The 22,599-nt window shown below is 32.8% G+C and overlaps 2 protein-coding genes across 2 annotated transcripts; both read right to left on the bottom strand.

Annotated features, from left to right (window-relative positions):
- Positions 1-9,493: 9,493 nt before the first annotated feature.
- On the bottom strand, positions 9,494-10,662 carry LOC139849901 (uncharacterized). The gene is made up of 2 exons (XM_071839516.1): positions 10,420-10,662; positions 9,494-10,309 (listed from the first exon to the last, which is right to left on the bottom strand). The coding sequence occupies exons 1-2, from the start codon at positions 10,660-10,662 to the stop codon at positions 9,494-9,496; spliced, it is 1,059 nt and encodes a 352-aa protein (XP_071695617.1).
- Positions 10,663-10,707: 45 nt separating this feature from the next.
- On the bottom strand, positions 10,708-11,109 carry LOC139849902 (uncharacterized). Its single transcript, XM_071839517.1, has one exon. The coding sequence runs from the start codon at positions 11,107-11,109 to the stop codon at positions 10,708-10,710; it is 402 nt and encodes a 133-aa protein (XP_071695618.1).
- Between the last annotated feature and the right edge of the window lie 11,490 nt (positions 11,110-22,599).

Consider the following 22,599-nt stretch of genomic DNA (forward strand, 5'->3'; position numbering starts at 1 on the left):
GTTTTTAGTAAGTCCGGTTAGTTCCACAGGGAGCTCGTGAAGTATAACACTATATTTTTTTTACACACAATAATTGTAAAAATACAAATATATATATATATATAAGTAATATTATTATTATAAAGGGGGGTTTTTACCGTTTAATGACCGGTTTGTCGATTTTAAAATTTTAGTCGCAGTTAAAACCAAATGTAAAATATTAAAAATAAATACAAGACTTAAATTAAAGCATAAAGTAAATAACGATAATGAAATTGCGAATAATAAAAGTGCGATAAAATAAACTTGCGATAATTAAAAAGTACGATAATTAGAAGTGCAATTAAATATAAAATAAAGGAAATTAAATATGAAATAAAAGAATTATGCTTATTTAAACTTCCGTAATCATGATGTTCGACGTGTTGATTTTAGTTTTATGCCCATGGGTTAATTGTCCTTTGTCCTGGATTATTTAATATGTCCGTCTGGTTTTTGTCCATAACAGTCCATCAGTCATAAATATAAAGTGCGAGTGTCCTCGTCAAATTATCCTTATACCCGAAGTTAAATATTCCAACTAATTAGGGACTTAAACTGTAACAAGATTTTAATATTTTGTTTAATAATTACACCAGGTTGTCGACTGAGTGTAACCCAAAGTTTTAATATTTTGTTATCAATTATACCAAGTGTCCTTGTACATAATTTCACCCCTATTTTAATTATTCTAGTGGCTATTAATCCATTCCCGTGTCCGGTTAAATGAACGATTATTCGTACATATAAATACCCTGCCCATCGTGTCCGATCGAGTGTATATGGTAATTTATAGGGACGCCCAATTGTAAATCTTTATATTAACATTAACAAACTATCATTTAGTTAAACAAATATAAAGCCCATTAATAGCCCATAGTCTAATTTCCACAAGTGTCGTTCTTTTGTTCAAACCCCAATTATGGTACAAAGCCCAATTACCCAATTTTAGTAATTAGCCCAACATCATGAGTACTTCGTTTTAAATAAGCATAATAATAACTTAGCTACGAGACATTAATGTAAAAAGATTGAACATAACTTACAATGATTAAAAATAGCGTAGCGTTACACGGACAGAATTTCGACTTTACACACTCAAACGATCTCTATCATAAATCTTATTATTATCATAATTTAAAATTAAAATTAAGATTATTGTTATATCTGATTACATTAACATTATGATAGAGAATTATAGATATTGATATTGATAATAGATTTTTAGGATAGAAAAAGGGATCGATATATAGATAAAAAAAATGATAGAAAAAGGTGTTCCTATATCGATCGAATTACATAGCCTTTTATAGGCAAATTATAAATTTGAATTTTCATTTATGACCCCTGAACTATGCTCAATTAACAACTTTTTATTATTTAATATTATTCTTATTATGAATTATTTAAATATTATATTTTATTCTTGTGCATAGTTGACTCGTAATTTTTACACCGTTGCGTCGAGCGTTGAGAGTTGACTCATGTCCCGGTTCCGGATTTTCGAACGTCCTTTCGTACAATTTTATATCGTGTACTTTGCGTTTTGTAACTTGTACTTTTGTCATTTTTAGACGTTACTCATCAATAATTTGAACCTTTTTAATTGTATCTTGTACATTTGAGCATTTTGGACCTTTTTGTCTTCAAATCTTCGTTTTCGCCTTTTGTCTTCGCACTTATTAAATATAAACGAATATTACTTGAAAATGGAACAATTGCAACTAAAATCTTATCTTTCTTGGGGGATTTTGCTATGAAATATATGTTCCTTTTTAGCCTTATCACCCGCCTCCATACAACAGGCATGTAGAATGGCTCACAAACTAGTGAACCAGATTGAAGAAAGAATTAAAGAACAGACTGCTAAAGAGGCCAATGTGAAGCAAGTCAAAAGAAAGTGGGAGGAAAACGGTGATAAGAATCACCAATACAACAACAACAGCAATTACAACAATAATCGCAACAATTATCCCAACAATCGCAACATCAATCGCAACTACAACAAATGGCCCAACAACAACAACAACAACAACAACAACAACAACAATAACAACAACAACAACAACAACAACAACAACAACAACAACAACAACAACAACAGCAACTACAACAATCATCCCAACAACAATAACAACCGCAACAACAATAACAACAATCAGAAGCAGCTATGCCAAAGGTGTGAAAAGTATCACTCGGGGTTCTGCACCAAATTTTGCAACAACTGTAAAAGAAATGGTCATAGCGCGGCGAAGTGTGAGGTCTACGGACCAGGTGTTAACAGAACGAAAGGAACAAATGGTGTCGGAACGAGTAATGGCGGAGCAAGTTATGCCAATGTAGTTTGTTATAAATGTGGAAAATCGGGCCACATTATTAGAAATTGCCCGAACCAGGAGAACACGAATGGACAAGGCCGCGAAAGAGTTTTCAATATTAATGCGACAGAGGCACAGGAAGACCCGGAGCTTGTTACGGGTACGTTTCTTATTGACAATAAATCTGCTTACGTTTTATTTGATTCGGGTGCGGATAGAAGCTATATGAGTAGAGATTTTTGTGCTAAATTAAGTTGTCCATTGACACCGTTGGATAGTAAATTTTTACTCGAATTAGCAAACGGTAAATTAATTTCAGCAGATAATATATGCCGGAATCGAGAAATTTAACTGGGTAGCGAAATATTTAAGATTGACTTGATACCAGTAGAGTTAGGGAGTTTTGATGTGATAATCGGTATGGACTGGTTGTACGCTAAATTTTCAAAGTGTGCATTTGGGTTGGAAGAAGTTCAATTCCTCGGTCACATAGTGAACAAAGAAGGTATTAAGGTGGATCCGGCAAAGATAGAAACTGTTGAAAAGTGGGAAACCCCGAAAACTCTGAAACACATACGCCAGTTTTTAGGACTAGCTGGTTACTACAGAAGGTTCATCCAAGACTTTTCCAGAATAGCAAAACCCTTGACTGCATTAACGCATAAAGGGAAGAAATTTGAATGGAAGGATGAACAAGAGAAAGCATTTCAGTTATTGAAGAAAAAGCTAACTACGGCACCTATATTGTCATTGCCTGAAGGGAATGATGATTTTGTGATTTATTGTGACACATCAAAGTACGGTCTCGGTTGTGTATTAATGCAACGAACGAAGGTGATTGCTTATGCGTCTAGACAATTGAAGATTCACGAACAAAATTATACGACGCATGATTTGGAATTAGGCGCGGTTGTTTTTGCATTAAAGACTTGGAGGCACTACTTATATGGGGTCAAAAGTATTATATATACCGACCACAAAAGTCTTCAGCACATATTTAATTAGAAACAACTGAATATGAGGCAGCGTAGGTGGATTGAATTGTTGAATGATTATGATTTTGAAATTCGTTACCACCCGGGGAAGGCAAATATGGTAGCCGACGCCTTGAGCAGGAAGGACAGAGAACCCATTCGAGTAAAATCTATGAATATAATGATTCACAATAACCTTACTACTCAAATAAAGGAGGCACAACAAGGAGTTTTAAAAGAGGGAAATTTAAAGGATGAAATACCCAAAGGATCGGAGAAGCATCTTAATATTCGGGAAGACGGAACCCGGTATAGGGCTGAAAGGATTTGGGTACCAAAATTTGGAGATATGAGAGAAATGGTACTTAGAGAAGCTCATAAAACCAGATACTCAATACATCCTGGAACGGGGAAGATGTACAAGGATCTCAAGAAACATTTTTGGTGGCCGGGTATGAAAGCCGATGTTGCTAAATACATAGGAGAATGTTTGACGTGTTCTAAGGTCAAAGCTGAGCATCAGAAACCATCAGGTCTACTTCAACAACCCGAAATCCCGGAATGGAAATGGGAAAACATTACCATGGATTTCATCACTAAATTGCCAAGGACTGCAAGTGGTTTTGATACTATGTGGGTAATAGTTGATAGTCTCACCAAATCAGCACACTTCCTGTCAATAAGAGAAGATGACAAGATGGAGAAGTTAGCACGACTGTATTTGAAGGAAGTCGTCTCCAGACATGGAATACCAATCTCTATTATCTCTGATAGGGATGGCAGATTTATTTCAAGATTCTGGCAGACATTACAGCAAGCATTAGGAACTCATCTAGACATGAGTACTGCCTATCATCCACAAACTGATGGGCAGAGCGAAAGGGCGATACAAACGCTTGAAGACATGCTACGAGCATGTGTTATTGATTTTGGAAACAGTTGGGATCGACATCTACCATTAGCAGAATTTTCCTACAACAACAGCTACCATTCAAGCATTGAGATGGCGCCGTTTGAAGCACTTTATAGTAGAAAGTGCAGGTCTCCGATTTGTTGGAGTGAAGTGGGGGATAGACAGATTACGGGTCCGGAGATAATACAAGAAACTACCGAGAAGATCATCCAAATTCAACAACGGTTGAAAACCGCCCAAAGTCGACAAAAGAGCTACGCTGACATTAAAAGAAAAGATATAGAATTTGAAATTGGAGAGATGGTCATGCTTAAAGTTGCACCTTGGAAAGGCGTTGTTCGATTTGGTAAACGAGGGAAATTAAATCCAAGGTATATTGGACCATTCAAGATTATTGATCGTGTCGGACCAGTTGCTTACCGACTTGAATTACCTCAACAACTCGCGGCTGTACATAACACTGTCCACGTCTCGAATTTGAAGAAATATTTTGCTAAAGAAGATCTCACTATTCCATTAGATGAAATCCAAATCAACGAAAAACTTCAATTCATCGAAGAACCCGTCGAAATAATGGATCGTGAGGTTAAAAGACTTAAGCAAAACAAGATACCAATTGTTAAGGTTCGATGGAATGCTCGTAGAGGACCCGAGTTCACCTGGGAACGAGAAGATCAGATGAAGAAGAAATACCCGCATTTATTTCCAGAAGATACGTCAACACCTCCAACTGCTTAAAATTTCAGGACGAAATTTATTTAACGGGTAGGTACTGTAGTGACCCGAACTTTTCCATGTTTATATATATATTAAATGAAATTGTTATTTACATGATTAAGTGTTTCCAACATGTTAAGCAATCAAACTTGTTAAGACTTGATTAATTAAAATAGGTTTCATATAGACAATTGACCACCCAAGTTGACCGGTGATTCACGAATGTTAAAACTTGTAAAAACTATATGATGAAATATATATGGATATATATATATATATATATATATATATATATATATATATATATATATATATATATATATAGTTAACATGATATTATGATAAGTAAACATATCATTAAGTATATTAACAATGAACTACATATGTAAAAACAAGACTACTAACTTAATGATTTTGAAACGAGACATATATGTAACGATTATCGTTGTAACGACATTTAATGTATATATATCATATTAAGAGATATTTATACATCATAATATCATGATAATATAATAATTTAAAATATCATTTGATATTATAAACATTGGGTTAACAACACTTAACAAGATCGTTAACCTAAAGGTTTCAAAACAACACTTACATGTAACGACTAACGATGACTTAACGACTCAGTTAAAATGTATATACATGTAGTGTTTTAATATGTATTCATACACTTTTGAAAGACTTCAAGACACTTATCAAAATACTTCTACTTAACAAAAATGCTTACAATTACATCCTCGTTCAGTTTCATCAACAATTCTACTCGTATGCACCCGTATTCGTACTCGTACAATACACAGCTTTTAGATGTATGTACTATTGGTATATACACTCCAATGATCAGCTCTTAGCAGTCCATGTGAGTCACCTAACACATGTGGGAACCATCATTTGGCAACTAGCATGAAATATCTCATAAAATTACAAAAATATGAGTAATCATTCATGACTTATTTACATGAAAATAAAATTACATATCGTTTATATCTTATCCATACACCAACGACCAAAAACACCTACAAACACTTTAATTCTTCAATTTTCTTCATCTAATTGATCTCTCTCAAGTTCTACGTTCAAGTTCTAAGTGTTCTTCATAAATTCCAAAAGTTCTAGTTTCATAAAATCAAGAATACTTCCAAGATTGCAAGTTTACTTTCAAGTTTTCTAAATCCATTCCAATTAATCATCCAAGATCAAGAAACCTTTGTTACTTACAGTAGGTTATCTTTCTAATACAAGGTAATAATCATATTTAAACTTTAATTCAATTTCTATAACTATAACAATCCTATTTCGAGTGGAAATCTTACTTGAAATTGTTTTCGTGTCATGATTCTGCTTCAAGAACTTTCAAGCCATCCAAGGATCCTTTGAAGCTAGATCCATTTTTCTTATTTCTAGTAGGTTTATCCAAGGAACTTGAGGTAGTAATGATGTTCATAACATCATTCGATTCATACATAAAAAGCTGTCTTATTCAACGTTATAAACTTGTAATCACTAGAACATAGTTTAGTTAATTCTAAACTTGTTCGCAAATAAAGTTAATCCTTCTAAATATACTTTTAAAATCAACTAAACACATGTTCTATATCTATATGATATGCTAACTTAATGATTTAAAACCCGGAAACACGATAAACACCATAAAACTGGATATACGCCGTCGTAGTAAAACCGGGGGCTGTTTTGGTTGGGATAATTAAAAGCTAAGAAGAACTTTGATTTAAAATCTATACTTATGGAAAAATGATTTTTCTTATGAACATGAAACTATATCCAAAAATCATGGTTAAACTCAAAGTGAAAGTATATTTTTCAAAATGGTCATCAAGATGTCGTTCTTTCGACGGAAATGACTACCTCTTCCAAAAACGACTTGTAACTTGTATTTCCGACTATAAACTTATACTTTTTCTATTTAGATTCATAAATTTAAGTTCAATACGAAACCGTGGCCACTGGAATCACTCAAAACGGATTAGAAACGAAGAAATGGCGAGTAAAACAAGATTGATAAAAACTACTCATTTTACCTACGTGAAAGTTAGTAATAAATCTATTCCAACCATAATCTAATCAACTTATATTGTATATTATGTAATCTTGAGATACCATAGACACGTATACAATGTTTCGACCTATCATGTCAACCCATCTATATATATTGCGGAACAACCATAGACACTCTATATGTGAATGTTGGAGTTAGCTATACATGGTTGAGGTTGATTCCAAATTATATATATAGTTTGAGTTGTGATCAATACTGAGATACGTATAAACTGGGTCGTGGATTGATTCAAGATAATATTTATCGATTTATTTCTGTACATCTAACTGTGGACAACTAGTTGTAGGTTACTAACGAGGACAGCTGACTTAATAAACTTAAAACATCAAAATGTATTAAAAGTATTGTAAATATATTTTGAACATACTTTGATATATATGTATATATTGTTATAGGTTCGTGAATCAACCAGTGGCCAAGTCTTACTTCCCGACGAAGTAAAAATCTGTGAAAGTGATTTATAGTCCCACTTTTAAAATCTAATATTTTTGGGATGAGAATACATACAGGTTTTATAAATGATTTACAAAATAGACACAAGTACGTGAAACTACATTCTATGGTTGAATTATCGAAATCAAATATGCCTCTTTTTATTAAGTCTGGTAATCTAAGAATTAGGGAACAGACACCTTAATTGACGTGAATCCTAAAGATAGATCTATCGGGCCCAACAAGCCCCATCCAAAGTACCGGATGCTTTAGTACTTCGAAATTTATATCATGTCCGAAGGAGGATCCCGGAATGATGAGGATATTCTTATATACATATTGTGAATGTCGGTTACCAGGTGTTCACCATATGAATAATTTTTATCTCTATGTATGGGATGTGTATTGAAATATGAAATCTTGTGGTCTATTATTACGATTTGATATATATAGGTTAAACCTATATCTCACTAACATTTTTGTTGACGTTTAAAGCATGTTTATTCTCAGGTGAATACTAAGAGCTTCCGCTGTTGCATACTAAAATAAGGACAAGATTTGGAGTCCATGTTTGTATGATATTGTGTAAAAGCGGCATTCAAGAAACTGATTTCGATGTAACATATTTGTATTGTAAATCATTATGTAATGGTCGTGTGTAAACAGGATATTTTAGATTATCATTATTTGATAATCTACGTAAAGCTTTTTAAACCTTTATTTATGAAATAAAGGTTATGGTTTGTTTTAAAATGAATGCAGTCTTTGAAAAACGTCTCATATAGAGGTCAAAACCTCGCAACGAAATCAATTAATATGGAACATTTTTAATCAATAAGAACGAGACATTTCATCAGGGTAGGTTCGAGGAAGAGGAGAGATGACAGAGGTATGGAGGTTTAACCTTTGAACAGGTTTGGTAGTGCCTAGGCGAGCGCGGGTGATCATAGGATGAGTTGAAGTGGAGGAAGATGTAGCCTCAGGAGGAGGAGGCTGTGTCTCTGGGATGTGGTGCTGAGTAGTGGAAGTGGCAGTAGCAGCCTCAGTAGGAGGAGGCTGAGTCTCCAGGGTGGGATTAGTAGGAGATGTGATGGCGGTAGCCTCAGTAGGAGGAGGCTGTGTCTCCGAGGATGAATTGGAAGATGATAGATGAAAGGACTGAGAAAATAAGCTAGGTGGAGGGTCAAGAAAGTCATATGATGGAGGCTGAGTGGGTGTCATAGAACCAAAAGGGAAGGAAGTCTCATCGAAAGTGACATGGCGGGAAAGGATGATTTTGTTGGTTGTGAGATCTAGACACAGGTAACCTCGATGATTAGAGGGATACCCAAGAAAAATGCAGGGAGTTGAGTGAGGGGCAAGTTTATTATTAGTTGGTAAGTGAGGGTAACAAAGGCAGCCGAAGACACGAAGAGTGGTGTAGTCGGGTTTTTGTTGGTAAAGGCGGGAGTGAGGGATTTCGTGATTAATTGCAGAGGAAGGAAGAATGTTAAGAAGGTATGCTGCCATATGGAGAGCTTCAACCCAGTAAGTGGGCGAAAGGTGAGCTTGAAAAGAAGAGTGCGAATGAGGTTATTGATGGTGCGAAACATGCATTTTGACTTCCCGTTTTGTTGAGAAGTGTAAGGACAGGAGAAGCGGAACTGAATACCATTGGTTTGGAGGAGGTGATGAAAGCCTTTGTTATCGAATTCCCCCCATTATCACATTGAAAAGCTTTAATTTCTTGTTTAAATTGAGTGCGTACGAATGTACGAAAGTTAATAAACGTGGTAAGTACATCAGATTTATTACGCAACGGAAAAACCCATACATAATGTGAGTAATGAACGAGAAATATAACATAGTATTTTAAACCAGTAAGACTAGGAACAGGGGAAGTCCATAAATCAGAGTGAACAATATCAAAAAGAGCATTAACATTGGAACTAGAAATAGAAAAAGGGAGTTGCACATGTTTGCCAAGCTGACACGCGTGATAAAAAATAGGAGACGACATTTTATTACATATAATATCTTTATTTGAAATAAGTCTTCAAAAAACGTCATGTTCGGGATGGCCAAGACGTTGATGCCATGTAACGGGGTTGGTGAGAAAGGCCTGTTGAGAAGAGGTAGCTGTAAGTGGGTAGAGATCCCCGGTGCTGTCATATCGGAGAAGAAGACGGTGTGTCAGGTAATACTTCACAGAAAAACCAAAAGGATCAAATTCAACAGACACAATATTATCACGAGTAAATTGCTGAACAGATATTAGGTTTTTAACAATATTGGGAGTGACAAGTACATTGTTTAGGTGGAGAGGTCGATGAGCAGTGGGTAATAAGCTATGGCCGGTGTTGGTAACAGGGATTGTGTTCCCGTCACCAGCTGCGACTGACGGATATTTGCAATTATTAAAAACAGTACGAAGATTATTAATGCAGGAGGTAAGGTGAGTAGATGCACAAGTATCCATGTGCCATCCGGCAGCCCCAAAGTCTTGGAGAGTCATAGTACTAAATGCGCTGGGGAGAACAGTTTCTTGAGTTTGGGTCCGTGGATCAACAGTAAAAGACCCAAAATTATTGGGCTGGACAACAGGTACAGGGGTGAAGCTAATGAGATGTCCGGTATAAAATGTTTGTGGCCCAAGTGGAAATTGTAGTTGCTGAGGCCCAAAAGTAGCTCCTGTGGGTCGGTTAAAACCTGGTGGACTGGGCAGAAGCCCAGGTTGGGTTGATGAACGCATAGCAGGCCCATTATTAAAAGTAGTGGGCTGTGTAAAGGGTCCCGATAAGCAGTCTGAGCTAATTGGTTCTGTTGGGCTGCTATAATTTGTAAGAGTTGGGCTTGAGTGAGGCTGTTGGGCCTATTGTTGTTTCCAGAAGAACTTGGTCCAGTACGTTTGGGATTACCCTGGTGAAGGTAATGACATCGACTTTTATACCGACAAAAACCCTTTGAGAAGTTTCGACACACTTGCGGTTGAGCAGGTGGTGGTGGCGGTGCTTCAGCGACGAGAACCGTCAGATGAGACGAATTAGGTTGAACATCAGTTGTTGCACGATGTGTATGATTAATTGCCATTTCTTCCATCAACAACATCGATCGAGCAATGTCTAGGTCAGGAAAGGGTTGGTGATGGAGTATGATATGCTTGGCATGAGAAAACCGTTCATTTAATCCATTGACAGCGTACATGACAAGGTCGTTATCTTCCATTGTTGAGCCGAGATTGCGGAAGTGGGTGGCGATTCGGTCAATTTTTCAAAAATACTCTTTGACAGTTTGATCCCTGATTTCGAGACCCTTCAGTTCTGCGTTTAATTCCATAGTTTTGGATAGTTTATTGTCTTTAAAGAGAGTTTCCAGGAACACCCAAGCGTCATTTGATGTGGTAAGCTCTGAATTGAGGACAGGCTCAAGCAGGGGTTCCGAAATTATGTTGAATATCCAGGTTAAAACAACAGCATCAGCCTTGGCCCATTCGTCAGTGGCCTTTTCTTCGCCAGTGGATGGACCGAGTATAAACTTGAGAACATCAAATCCGGAATAGTGGGTGGTGAAGAGCTTTTTCCAGTGACCATAATTTAGTTTAGAGAGGTCAAGTTTGACTGGAATAAGGTGAGATATGGAGGTTACAGTGTAAATCTTGTCAAAGGTAGTCATGTTGAAGAAGATGATTGGCTGCAAAGGATCGAGGAAGAAGAGAACTAAGGGTAAGTGGCATCTGATACCATGTTAATAGTTATATATTTGACATTGATGTGATAATCTGTATTGTTTGTATTGCCTTCATATGAAACATTACAGGGAATATATAGAACAATAAAGGATATGCCAAAAGGCTTACAATAAATGATATGCCTACACATATGCCCAAATATTCATTAACATTACTAATTGCAATTTATGCTTAAATTTGAGTTATATGTGGTGTAGGATCTTAATTCTATTTCTATTTCTATTTCTATTTCTATATTTACTAAAAGAGATGAAGATATTGGTCGTTTAATCCCCTCACCTCAATTCAAACGACAACCAACATTATTACGCTTAAATTTACATATCTCTCCCCTAAACTTTAGGCAAAAAATGTAATTTTTCCACAATGTCTACATTTTTTTGGCGAATATATATATATATATATATATATATATATATATATATATATATATATATATATATATAAGAGATGAAGATATTGGTCGTTTAATCCCCTCACCTCAATTCAAACGACAACCAACATTATTACGCTTAAATTTACATATCTCTCCCCTAAACTTTAGGCAAAAAATGTAATTTTTCAACAATGTCTACATTTTTTTGGCGAATATATATATATATAGTGGTAGGATCAAGAGGGAAGTAACCAATTGGGGGGAAGCGGAGGGAAGCAAAAACCTTTTTTTTCGTTTTTTTGAAAAAACTTTGTTCACGAACATTATAGATGGTATGAAAATATGAACATTTAGTAGAGACACTTTGTGATAAATGTTTTTATTTTGGCGGGAAAATGCTCGAAGAAGTAATATATAACAATTATCGTGTTTTTCGAGCGTATGTTGAGGTTTTAGCTATTGGGGTTTAGATATTAGGGTTTAGATATTAGAGTTTATAGGGTTTAGATATTAGGGTTTAGAAATTTAGGGTTTAGGGTTTAGATTTGGGGTTTAGATTTAGGATTTAGATTGAGTTTTTAGCACGAACGGTTTAGAGTTTAGGGTTTAGGGTTTAGGATTTAGGGTTTGATGTTTTGGGTTTATGGAATAAACCCAAAACCCCAAACCCAAAACCCTAAACCCTAAACTATAAATTGGGCTAAATTTTACTTCACAAAACGTAAAAAAAAACGTTCATATTCTTCACGAACAATATTATCTTGAATGTTATTTTTGTAGATCGTTTTTCCGCCTAAATAATAACATTCATCACGAAGTGTCTCTTCTAAATGTTCATATTTTCGTGTGATCTTGATGCCGGAAAAAAAATTCCAAAAAAATGAAAAAAAAAAAATTTGCTTCCCCCGCTTCCCCCCGATTGGTTACTTCCCCATTGATTCTGCCCCTATATATATATATATATATATATATATATATATATATATATATATATATATATATATATATATATATATATATAGATCAAATGGTCGGTGGTTACAAACAATTGCAGATCTGATGATTTTTAGTAAAGACAACTTGAACCGAGCCTAAATACATTGACGCTCGCACTACATGTCTCAATACATGAAATTAAGAGCGAGCACTATTGAAAGTTTGAAACCATAAACGCTTGAACCACATGAAACAATGCACCACTGTACACTAACCTAAACATACATATAAACTCAAACCGGTAAACACCGCAACCACCTCTTTTCGACAGTCACACCTCAACCACGCCCACCGGGAAACCCAAGAACACTACCACGAGACCTAATTTACCGAAGCCGAACGAGTCGGAAACATCAGCAACGACATCGAGCCCACTAGAATAGACATAACGACGGGGAAATGGAATGAACGAAAGCGCCCGTGTAACTAACAAACGGATCAGATCGCAAAGCCGAACCATGAAGAGACCAAGGCTAAATTCGCCATTTTCTGAATTTTTTGAACAACCACACAGCTCCAGTAGCCGACAGTCACCAACTACCATTAACAATCGTCAGCAGCATAGCAAAACTCCAGTCACCGTCAGCCGCCGCCATTAAAAATCGTGTCCCGCTAGTAGCAACTAACAGCAACCTTCATTAGCGAATATCGCTACCAACTACCATCCACAGCAGCTTATAACTAACCGTAGCCACCAACTTCCGCTAGCAGCGGCCAGCCACCACGGCCACCGCAACAGCTGCTAGAGGCACCTCACCGGAGCAATAGCAACCCATCTCATGGCCACATAAATAACCCACCTCCAAAAAAAACCAACACCCCGCAAAGTGGCCATAGAGTACCAAACCGTACTCGCCGCCTACAGCCACCATTAGAGGTGGCGGATCTGGGGTACAGCTTTGACACAATAACTTGAACGACCAACCTCAGCCATCCAAACGGAAAATAAAATAACTAAACAACCTCAAACTTACCGGATCGCAGATTCGGTATGTAACTGTGACGACCCGGAAATTTCCGACCAAATTTAAACTTTAATCTTTATATTATTCCGACACGGTAAGCAAAGTTTGTTAAGTTAAATCTCAAGAATTTTAAACTGTGTTCATACATTCATTATAACCTCGACCAAATTCCGACGATTCACGAACCGTTATATATAAATAGATATGTATATGTGTATATATATATATTATAACTTGAGAATATTAATAAAGTATTAAATATATAATACTTTACACGAACGTATTTGTTTCAATATGATTTTCGACGAAATTAAAAAAATATATATATTAAATGATTGAATTATCAGAAACATTGAATTATGATTACAAGTCTCTGTTGAGAGGTCCACTATGATTTGAGAAAATCTATTCCTCTTAACGATATTCTGAATAATTTGTAAAGCTATTTATAAATAAAAATAAAAAGTGTCATTTACAAAAGTAGTGGAGAATTGGTTTCCATAATATTCTATTAATCTATTTTCAAACGTACAAAGACGTTTCCAGTTTAAAAAGAACTTTATTATTAAAACGTATATAACTTTTATAAATATCTAGAATCACTTTTGACAACTCATTACTTAACCAGTATAATAAATATAACGATATTTATATTTTATTTCATTAAATATATATAACGATTTAAATTAATATTATATATATTTATACGCGTATTATACATACATAGTTTTTATACTTTTACTATACTTTAACTTTACCTTTACTTTACTTTTACTTTACTTTAACTTTAATAATTCACTTTAATAATTCATACTTTAATAATTCACTTTAATAATTCATACTTTAATAATTTACTTTAATAATTCATACTTTAATAATTCACTTTAATAATTCACTTTAATAATTCATACTTTAATAATTCACTTTAATAATTCAAAAATTTATTATAAATAGAATTCAATAGGTTTTATTATTTCATAGAAACTTGAAAATATATTTCTCTAAACTCTCTCAATCGATTTATATATATATATATATATATATATATATATATATATATATATATATATATATATATATTTGCTCTGTATTATTTCAAGATATTATTAGTATACATAAAATATTATGACGGAGTGCTGTCCGAGTGATTTCAAAATAGTTTTTTTGAATGAGTCGAAGCTAAGGAAATTATGGGTTATAGCTATGGAGGTGATGTGTATGGATCATGGGTATGCTCGTGAGGTCAATCTAGTGTTTATCATCTCCGTTACGTCTACGTACTTTCCTGCAATATTGAATCTAAATATTGATACGTTCGTGAATTCGAGGCCAACCTTGCACTTGTTAAATGACGTTATATGTATTTTTACTACGAAATACAGTATTGTGAGTTTCATTTGCTCCCTTTTATATATATTTTTGGGACTGAGAATACATGCGCTGTTTTTATAAATGTCTTACGAAATAGGCACAAGTTGTAATGACCCGGAAATTTTTGACCAAATTTAAACCTTAATCTTTATATGTTTCCGACACGATAAGCAAAAATCTAAAATGTTGAGTCTAGAAAGTTTGAAATCTATATTCGGATAATCAGTTACTTTTGACTATTCCCGATGATTCACGAACGTTTTTAGATAACATGTATACACACACATACACACACACACACACACACATATATATATATATATATATATATATATATATATATATATATATATATATATATATATATATATATATATATATATTATACATTGAAACAATTAAAACATAATATTGTTATTGGATTTAAAAGGTAAAATAATAATTAGAATAAATAAGTTATTATAAAATATTTTTTTTACTATATATATATTTACATATATATACAAATTTCTATTAGTAGTTATTAACATATTGTGATATATAAATACTAAATTATTCAATAAATGTTATTGTATAATATAGTTTAAAAATTTATATGTTACATGTAATTATAATTAAAATAAATGTTATAAGTTTATCACTATTTTCATTATGATTATTAATATTAACATTAGTATATGTATTACTAATATTGTTATATTCTAATAAGATACAAAATATGAAATTTGATATAATTTGTATTATTTTACTTATTATTAGTATTATCATCACCTTTATAATTATTATTATAATTAATGACATTAAAATTTTTAAAATAAGTATTAACATTATCATTATACTTGATATTAACCTTATTATTATTATTTTCAGTGTTATTAATAAAAGTATTATTATTAGCATTTTATAAATTATTACTAACAAACTTATTTAAAAAAAAATCATTTTTAGTGTTAATAAAATCCTCAAATTATTATCATTACATTTTTTTAATATAATTATTATTAATATTATTATTTATTATCTATAATAATAAAAAAAATTATAGGATACCATATTATCGAAAACTGCTAAATTATATCACCATCAGTTATTTTTTTCCAATTTCCTGTTATGTTTGTGAAAGTTTGTTGGCATTTTTTTTATATAAACACGAGTAAATGAATCACGTTGATAGATAAAAATCCATTCAAGAGTTTCACCAGTATTATCAAATATCAATTTTAAAGGTTCTTACCAAGCGAATTAATCAAATAATAAAGAGAAACAATAAGTTTCCCTGTACGTTCACAATTTTGCCCATAACTCGATTACAAGCTAAATTTTAAAATCTATTTATGCAGAGATGTTAGAAATACTTAGTTTAAACTATCTGCAAAATTACAAGTCTCAATTTCGTCTTTTGAATTCGAATTTCAAAGTCAAACATTCAAAATACAAAGTCAAACCTTTTGTTCTTCACAAAATTTGAATCAGTTTTGATGAATTATGTTAAATTGATGTTCCCAGTAGATTCTATGAGTAATTTGCAACATAATTCATGTTGAAGCCTTTAACTAAAACGTTCTAAAATTTAATTTTTGTGTTCGAGTTGCTATAAAAAAATCTTCGAGTAAACAGGGTCTGTCTTCTCTTTTATTTCTTTTCTGTTTGTTGTTTTGCATTTGATTGATTAAGATTTCAATTATACGTTTCTATAGCTATATGAAATTTAACTGTATATAAATGTTGGAAATTGAGTGAGGCCTGTCGAGTGATTAATCGAAGAAGAAGGTGAATCAGGATAAACAGAAACGGGATATATATATAGGCGTGGTTTGCAATATAAATTAGAAAGACAGACACGGTTTAGTGGTTAAGTGATGATGTTGGGTTTCGAGAGGTCGGGGGTTCAAGCCCCGGCCTGTGCAATTTTTTTTAAAAATCTGTTATATAAGGTAACTTTTAAATTATTATTATTACTTTTAAATTTATTATTATTATTAATATTATTAGTATTGTTATTATCATTATGGTTGTTATTATTATTATTATTACACTTATCATTAAAGATTATAATTATTAATATTATGTATTTAAAATTATTATCATTATTATTATTATTATTATTATTATTAAAAATTATTATTATTGATGATATTATTGTTATTAATATAAATATTATTATTAATAACATTAAAATTATCATTTTCATTTTTACTACTAGTATTATCATTATTAATAAGGTTATTAATATTAGTAGTAGTAAATCATTATTATCTAAATTATTATTTTTACAAACAAATATATATACACAAAAATCGATATAAAATAATATAAGTATATGTTTTATAAAAATGGAATTTGGTATAAAATCTATGAAACTACAAATATATAAATAATACATACTAATAAATCAAATTTTGTGATTTACATTATATGTATTAATAAATATACAAGTGATATAGGTTCGTGAATCCGAGGCCAACCCTGCATTGTTCAATATAGTTATATGTATTTTTACTACAAAATACATTGAGTGAGTTTCATTTGCTCCCTTTTTAATTGCTTTTGCAATATATTTTTGGGGCTGAGAATACATGCGCTGCTTTTATAAATGTTTACGAAATAGACACAAGTACTTAAAATATATTCTACGTTGAGTTGTACCACTGGCATACTTCCCTGTAGCTTGGTAACTACTATTTACATGGGTATTGTAAACGCGAATCCTGTTGATAGATCTATCGGGCCTGACAACCCCAACCGAACTGGACGACCAGTATTCAACGGTTGCACAGTACTTCGTTTTGGTGACTACACTTGGTACGGTGTAGTGAGATTTCATAATAAAGGGAATATGCGACGTTGATTAAATGTTAAGTATGGTTACCAAGTGCTCAACCACTTAGAATGCTTTACATACACTTGCGAGTGTATTATGTTTATGATTATGAAATCTTGTGGTCTATTAACATATTGAAATGATTGTTATGATAAACCTATAAACTCACCAACCTTTTGTTTGACACTTTAAAGCATGTTTATTCTCAGGTACGAATTAAGCCTTTCGCTGTGCATTTGCTCAATATAAGGACATTACTTGGAGCCGATCATCGCAATGGGACCAAATGTTGATGACTTCGTCCAGGTGGATTAGGACGGGTCCTTTCAGTTGGTATCAGAGCGGTGGTCTTAGCGAACCAGGTCTTGCATTAGTGTGTCTGACTAGTAGTTGTTAGGATACATTAATGAGTCTGGACTTTGACCGTGTCTACATGTCAAAAGTTTTGCTTATCATATCTAGTCGGAAATTATCTACTTATCATCCTTAGGAAATTATCTGCTTATCATCTTAAGTCTAGACACGTCTTACTGCACTTACTGCATTGATAGTGTATAGACAAAATTCATATCTTAGCGTATCTGATAATCCATATCTTAGCGCATCCGTAGACTTGCCTGACATATACCGTAAATTCCTCTGTAGTCTACGACATCTTTAGGATTATATATACATAGATATTCTATATAGTTAGAATATCATCCGATATCTGAAAATCATTTCACATCAAAGATCCCTTCCATCCACCAAAATTTACCCTCTTGGCGATGAACCTGAAGCACTTACCGGCGAACCCGTTCGAAACACCATTTTCTCTCTTATCTCTAGAGTATCTCGTCATGATTGTATACTATCCCATATTTCGAATCTTATTCATCCGCTAGCTCCAACCGCCAATCAACCCGGTGTACTAGCAGAAGTTAACGAACTTCGCGCTCGCGTGGCGGCTTTGGAGAACATGGTGCGAAGGTTACAAACACCAGCAGCAGCACCAATAGCATAATCAGCACCACCACCATCAATGCCAATCAACATCACAATCTGCACCTCGGATATTAACATCACGCGCCTCAATATCACCATCTATACTTCGAGTATGATCTTCGTTCTACATATCATTCTACATTGATTATCTTCGCTATACGTATCATTCTACCTCATTTAACTTTGCTCGACATGGCGGTTATGCAATTTATGAAGTTTAGAGATTATGTAATCTAGTATTAACGATAAATCAAATGAGTTTAATATCTTATTTACTCATTAGATCCATGATTACATCTGAAGAAAATATATATGCAAGTATATTTTCATAAAGATTGTAATTAAAAATTCTTTCGTACAAACTGTTAATGATGAAAATATTTTAACGGGTAGGTAGTACCCGAGAAATATTTAGATTTCACATTAATAAGTTACACTGTACATCCTCAGAATCTGATTCAACGGTCATTTACTATCCTACTTACAACCACCGATATACGTATCCGTTCACCACAGAACAACCATTTCCATTCAAATTACATATTTGGATTTTGGCATATCAGAATCCAACAAGTGGCATAATGAAGAAAACATTGGACATGATAAAAATTTGTTAGAAACAAACGAACTAATTAATTGAAATATTGTTAAGAATCCACGCTAACTGTTCCTAGCTAACTGTTCCCAGCTAACTGTTAATTCCGTATTACATTTATCGCAATTTAATTTATTGTCATTTACTTTTATGCATTTTAAATCGGGACACATGTACACAATACGTCAGATTAATTCTGAGACAATACGTTGTACACGGGTCATGATATATATTTATTTATTTTACGCACTTTAAATAACGGGACACGTATACAAGGTTTCGACCTATCATATCGACCCATCTATATATATATTTCGGAACAACCATAGACACTCTATATGTGAAGGTGGGAGTTGACTATACAGGGTTGGAGTTGATTCCAAAATATATACATGGTTTGAGTTGTGATCAATACTGAGACCGGTACACGGGTCACGATACGTATTAATATTATATATTTAATTTATATATGAATTTATTGGACCATTGGACAATAGGACTATTGGACTGCTAACTTTGGACAATTAAAATGAATTAAAATATCGATTATAACATATGAAACTAAATAATTCTTCAAGTTTGCCACTTGATTTCATCTTAAACCTCATTTGTACCTCGACAATTACAATCCGTGTTCAAATTTTTCATGATTCTTGAAAACACCTCGACCGAGAAGTTGAACCAACCGCACTTCATCAACGGAAGAAAAGATTTATGCATCTGAAAAACTCTCGAACCCAAAGTCATAGTTTAACACGTACCCGTATTTAATCCTTTACCATTTATTAGCAAAAACAACCATACGATTCCTTTTCAAAGTAACCAATTTTGTCACAGCTTCAGCAAGTTAACTTTGACTTCTCAGTAAGACTAGTCTTATTATAACCTCGATATATATATACGTTGTCCTTTCGCCGTCGTTACCGGAGAACCTTTCATATCCCATCATGTTATCGTCAGCGTTTAATCATCTAAAAACACAATTCTCCTGAAACCACCTCGGTTTGATAACCGATGACCCAGATCCGTTGAATTTGAAAATGCTAATGAAGCAGCATGTTGTAGATGGTCTAAATGGTCAAAAGTTGATAATAAAGAAGGAAGTGTTATGAACGCTCGATAGAAAATTTGGTACTGAAAATCGAATTGAGCACACCATGAAGGAAACAAAGAACAAATACAATGATTGAACCCTATATTCAAAGAATCCAGATGATTCTGTATCTGATGAAATCTTTAGCGAACACCTTGCTTCTGAATCTAAACCCTTACGGGTAAATCTTCATTATCATCCTTCGATATTAGAAATTCCAAGATATTATCGTATCTTTCATTGAAAATATCTTCAATACTTCTGAAGATATCTTCAAAATACTCTCGTCCGATATTAATTATCTCTCCGCTCTATCTGTACTACATCATAAAAGAAACTATTTTAGTTCTAAATTCTGAAACCTTCGAGTTTAAAATATAAATGTTCTGAAGTAGTGTTGGGAACTGATGCATGAATTAGTATAATATAATGACACTTGATCAACGTCATTATATTACAGTAAGTCATGTTGAGTTTCTAATGGAATGTGATGATTCACAGTTTCATCATCATGTGCCATGTTACACGGCTCTTACATTCTATCCGATCTCTAAACATATCAAGAAAATATTTCTTGATGATTCGGTCTTTTCTAGGGTATTCTGGTAATTTGACAAATCAAAAATCGTGCTATTACCAATTCTTTCTTAGAACATTAGCTAGGTTCATTTCGAATTTCATACCTACGAATTTCGGATTATTGCTCGCTTGACTCGAGGACGGGAAGAAGAAACGAAGGGACAAAGCCCCAAAATAGATATTGGGATAAAAATCGCAGCAATTAGGAGAGAGCATTAACTGTGGATGACAATGATTATAGAAGACAGAAGCAGGAATATCGAAGTATAAGGGAAGATATAAAACTCAACAACCACCCAGGAATTACAAACCGTGTATATCGATACAAATAGCAATATAAAGACACGGGAGAACTAGAAACACTATAATTCCAAGGAAATAGTAGAAGTGAATAGATTCTTCTGGCGGTAGATGAAAGAGAAGAATGAAAGATATGAAAGTTAGAAGTATAACAAGAATCAGGACTGGATGGGGCATATTCATGAATGCTTTAAAGTATGAACCAAGGGAGAAAGAATAGAAGGTGTGAGTTGTGGAAAAGAAGGAAACGAAGGGGTGGATTTATAGTAAAATATTCGACAGAGCAATCAAAACAGATTATTGCATATAATCAAAGAAGATCCTGATTTCCTTAAACACTAAAGAACCAAATCTTATAACGTAAGATTTTCTTTAAATCCATTGAATTCCGGAAATCAATCATAACTACGTCATCGGATTGAAACAAATATATTTATTTACTCATTTCACTCTTTTGTGATAGCTTCACTTATACTCTTCGCATAATCAAATGGTTTTATCTACATCATTCGATGATGATAAAACTTTATTTATCAGCTCATGTTGTCATGAAAACATTCTTATTGTCATCCATGACAACCTTTATCAAATTTCGGGGACGAAATTTCTTTAACGGGTAGGTACTGTAATGACCGGGAAATTTCCGACCAAATTTAAACCTTAATCTTTATATGTTTCCGACACGATAAGCAAAAATCTAAAATGTTGAGTCTGGAAAGTTTGAAATCTATATTCGGATAATCAGTTACCTTTGACTATTCCCGACGATTCACGAACGTTTGTAGATAACATGTATATACATATATGTATATATATATATATATATATATATATATATATATATATATATATATATATATATATATATATATATATATATATATATATATATTATATATTGAAACAATTAAAACATAATATTGTTATTGGATTTAAAAGGTAAAATAATAATTAGAATAAATAAGTTATTATAAAATATTTTTTTTACTATATATATATTTACATATATATACAAATTCCTATTAGTAGTTATTAACATATTGTGATATATAAATACTAAATTATTCAATAAATGTTATTGTATAATATAGTTTAAAAATTTATATGCTACATGTAATTATAATTAAAATAAATGTTATAAGTTTATCACTATTTTCATTATGATTATTAATATTAACATTAGTATATGTATTACTAATATTGTTATATTCTAATAAGATACAAAATATGAAATTTGATATAATTTGTATTATTTTACTTATTATTAGTATTATCATCACCTTTATAATTATTATTATAATTAATGACATTAAATTTTTTAAAATAAGTATTAA

Source organism: Rutidosis leptorrhynchoides, chromosome 5 (assembly GCF_046630445.1).
Source record: "Rutidosis leptorrhynchoides isolate AG116_Rl617_1_P2 chromosome 5, CSIRO_AGI_Rlap_v1, whole genome shotgun sequence".
Classification (NCBI taxonomy): domain Eukaryota; kingdom Viridiplantae; phylum Streptophyta; class Magnoliopsida; order Asterales; family Asteraceae; genus Rutidosis; species Rutidosis leptorrhynchoides.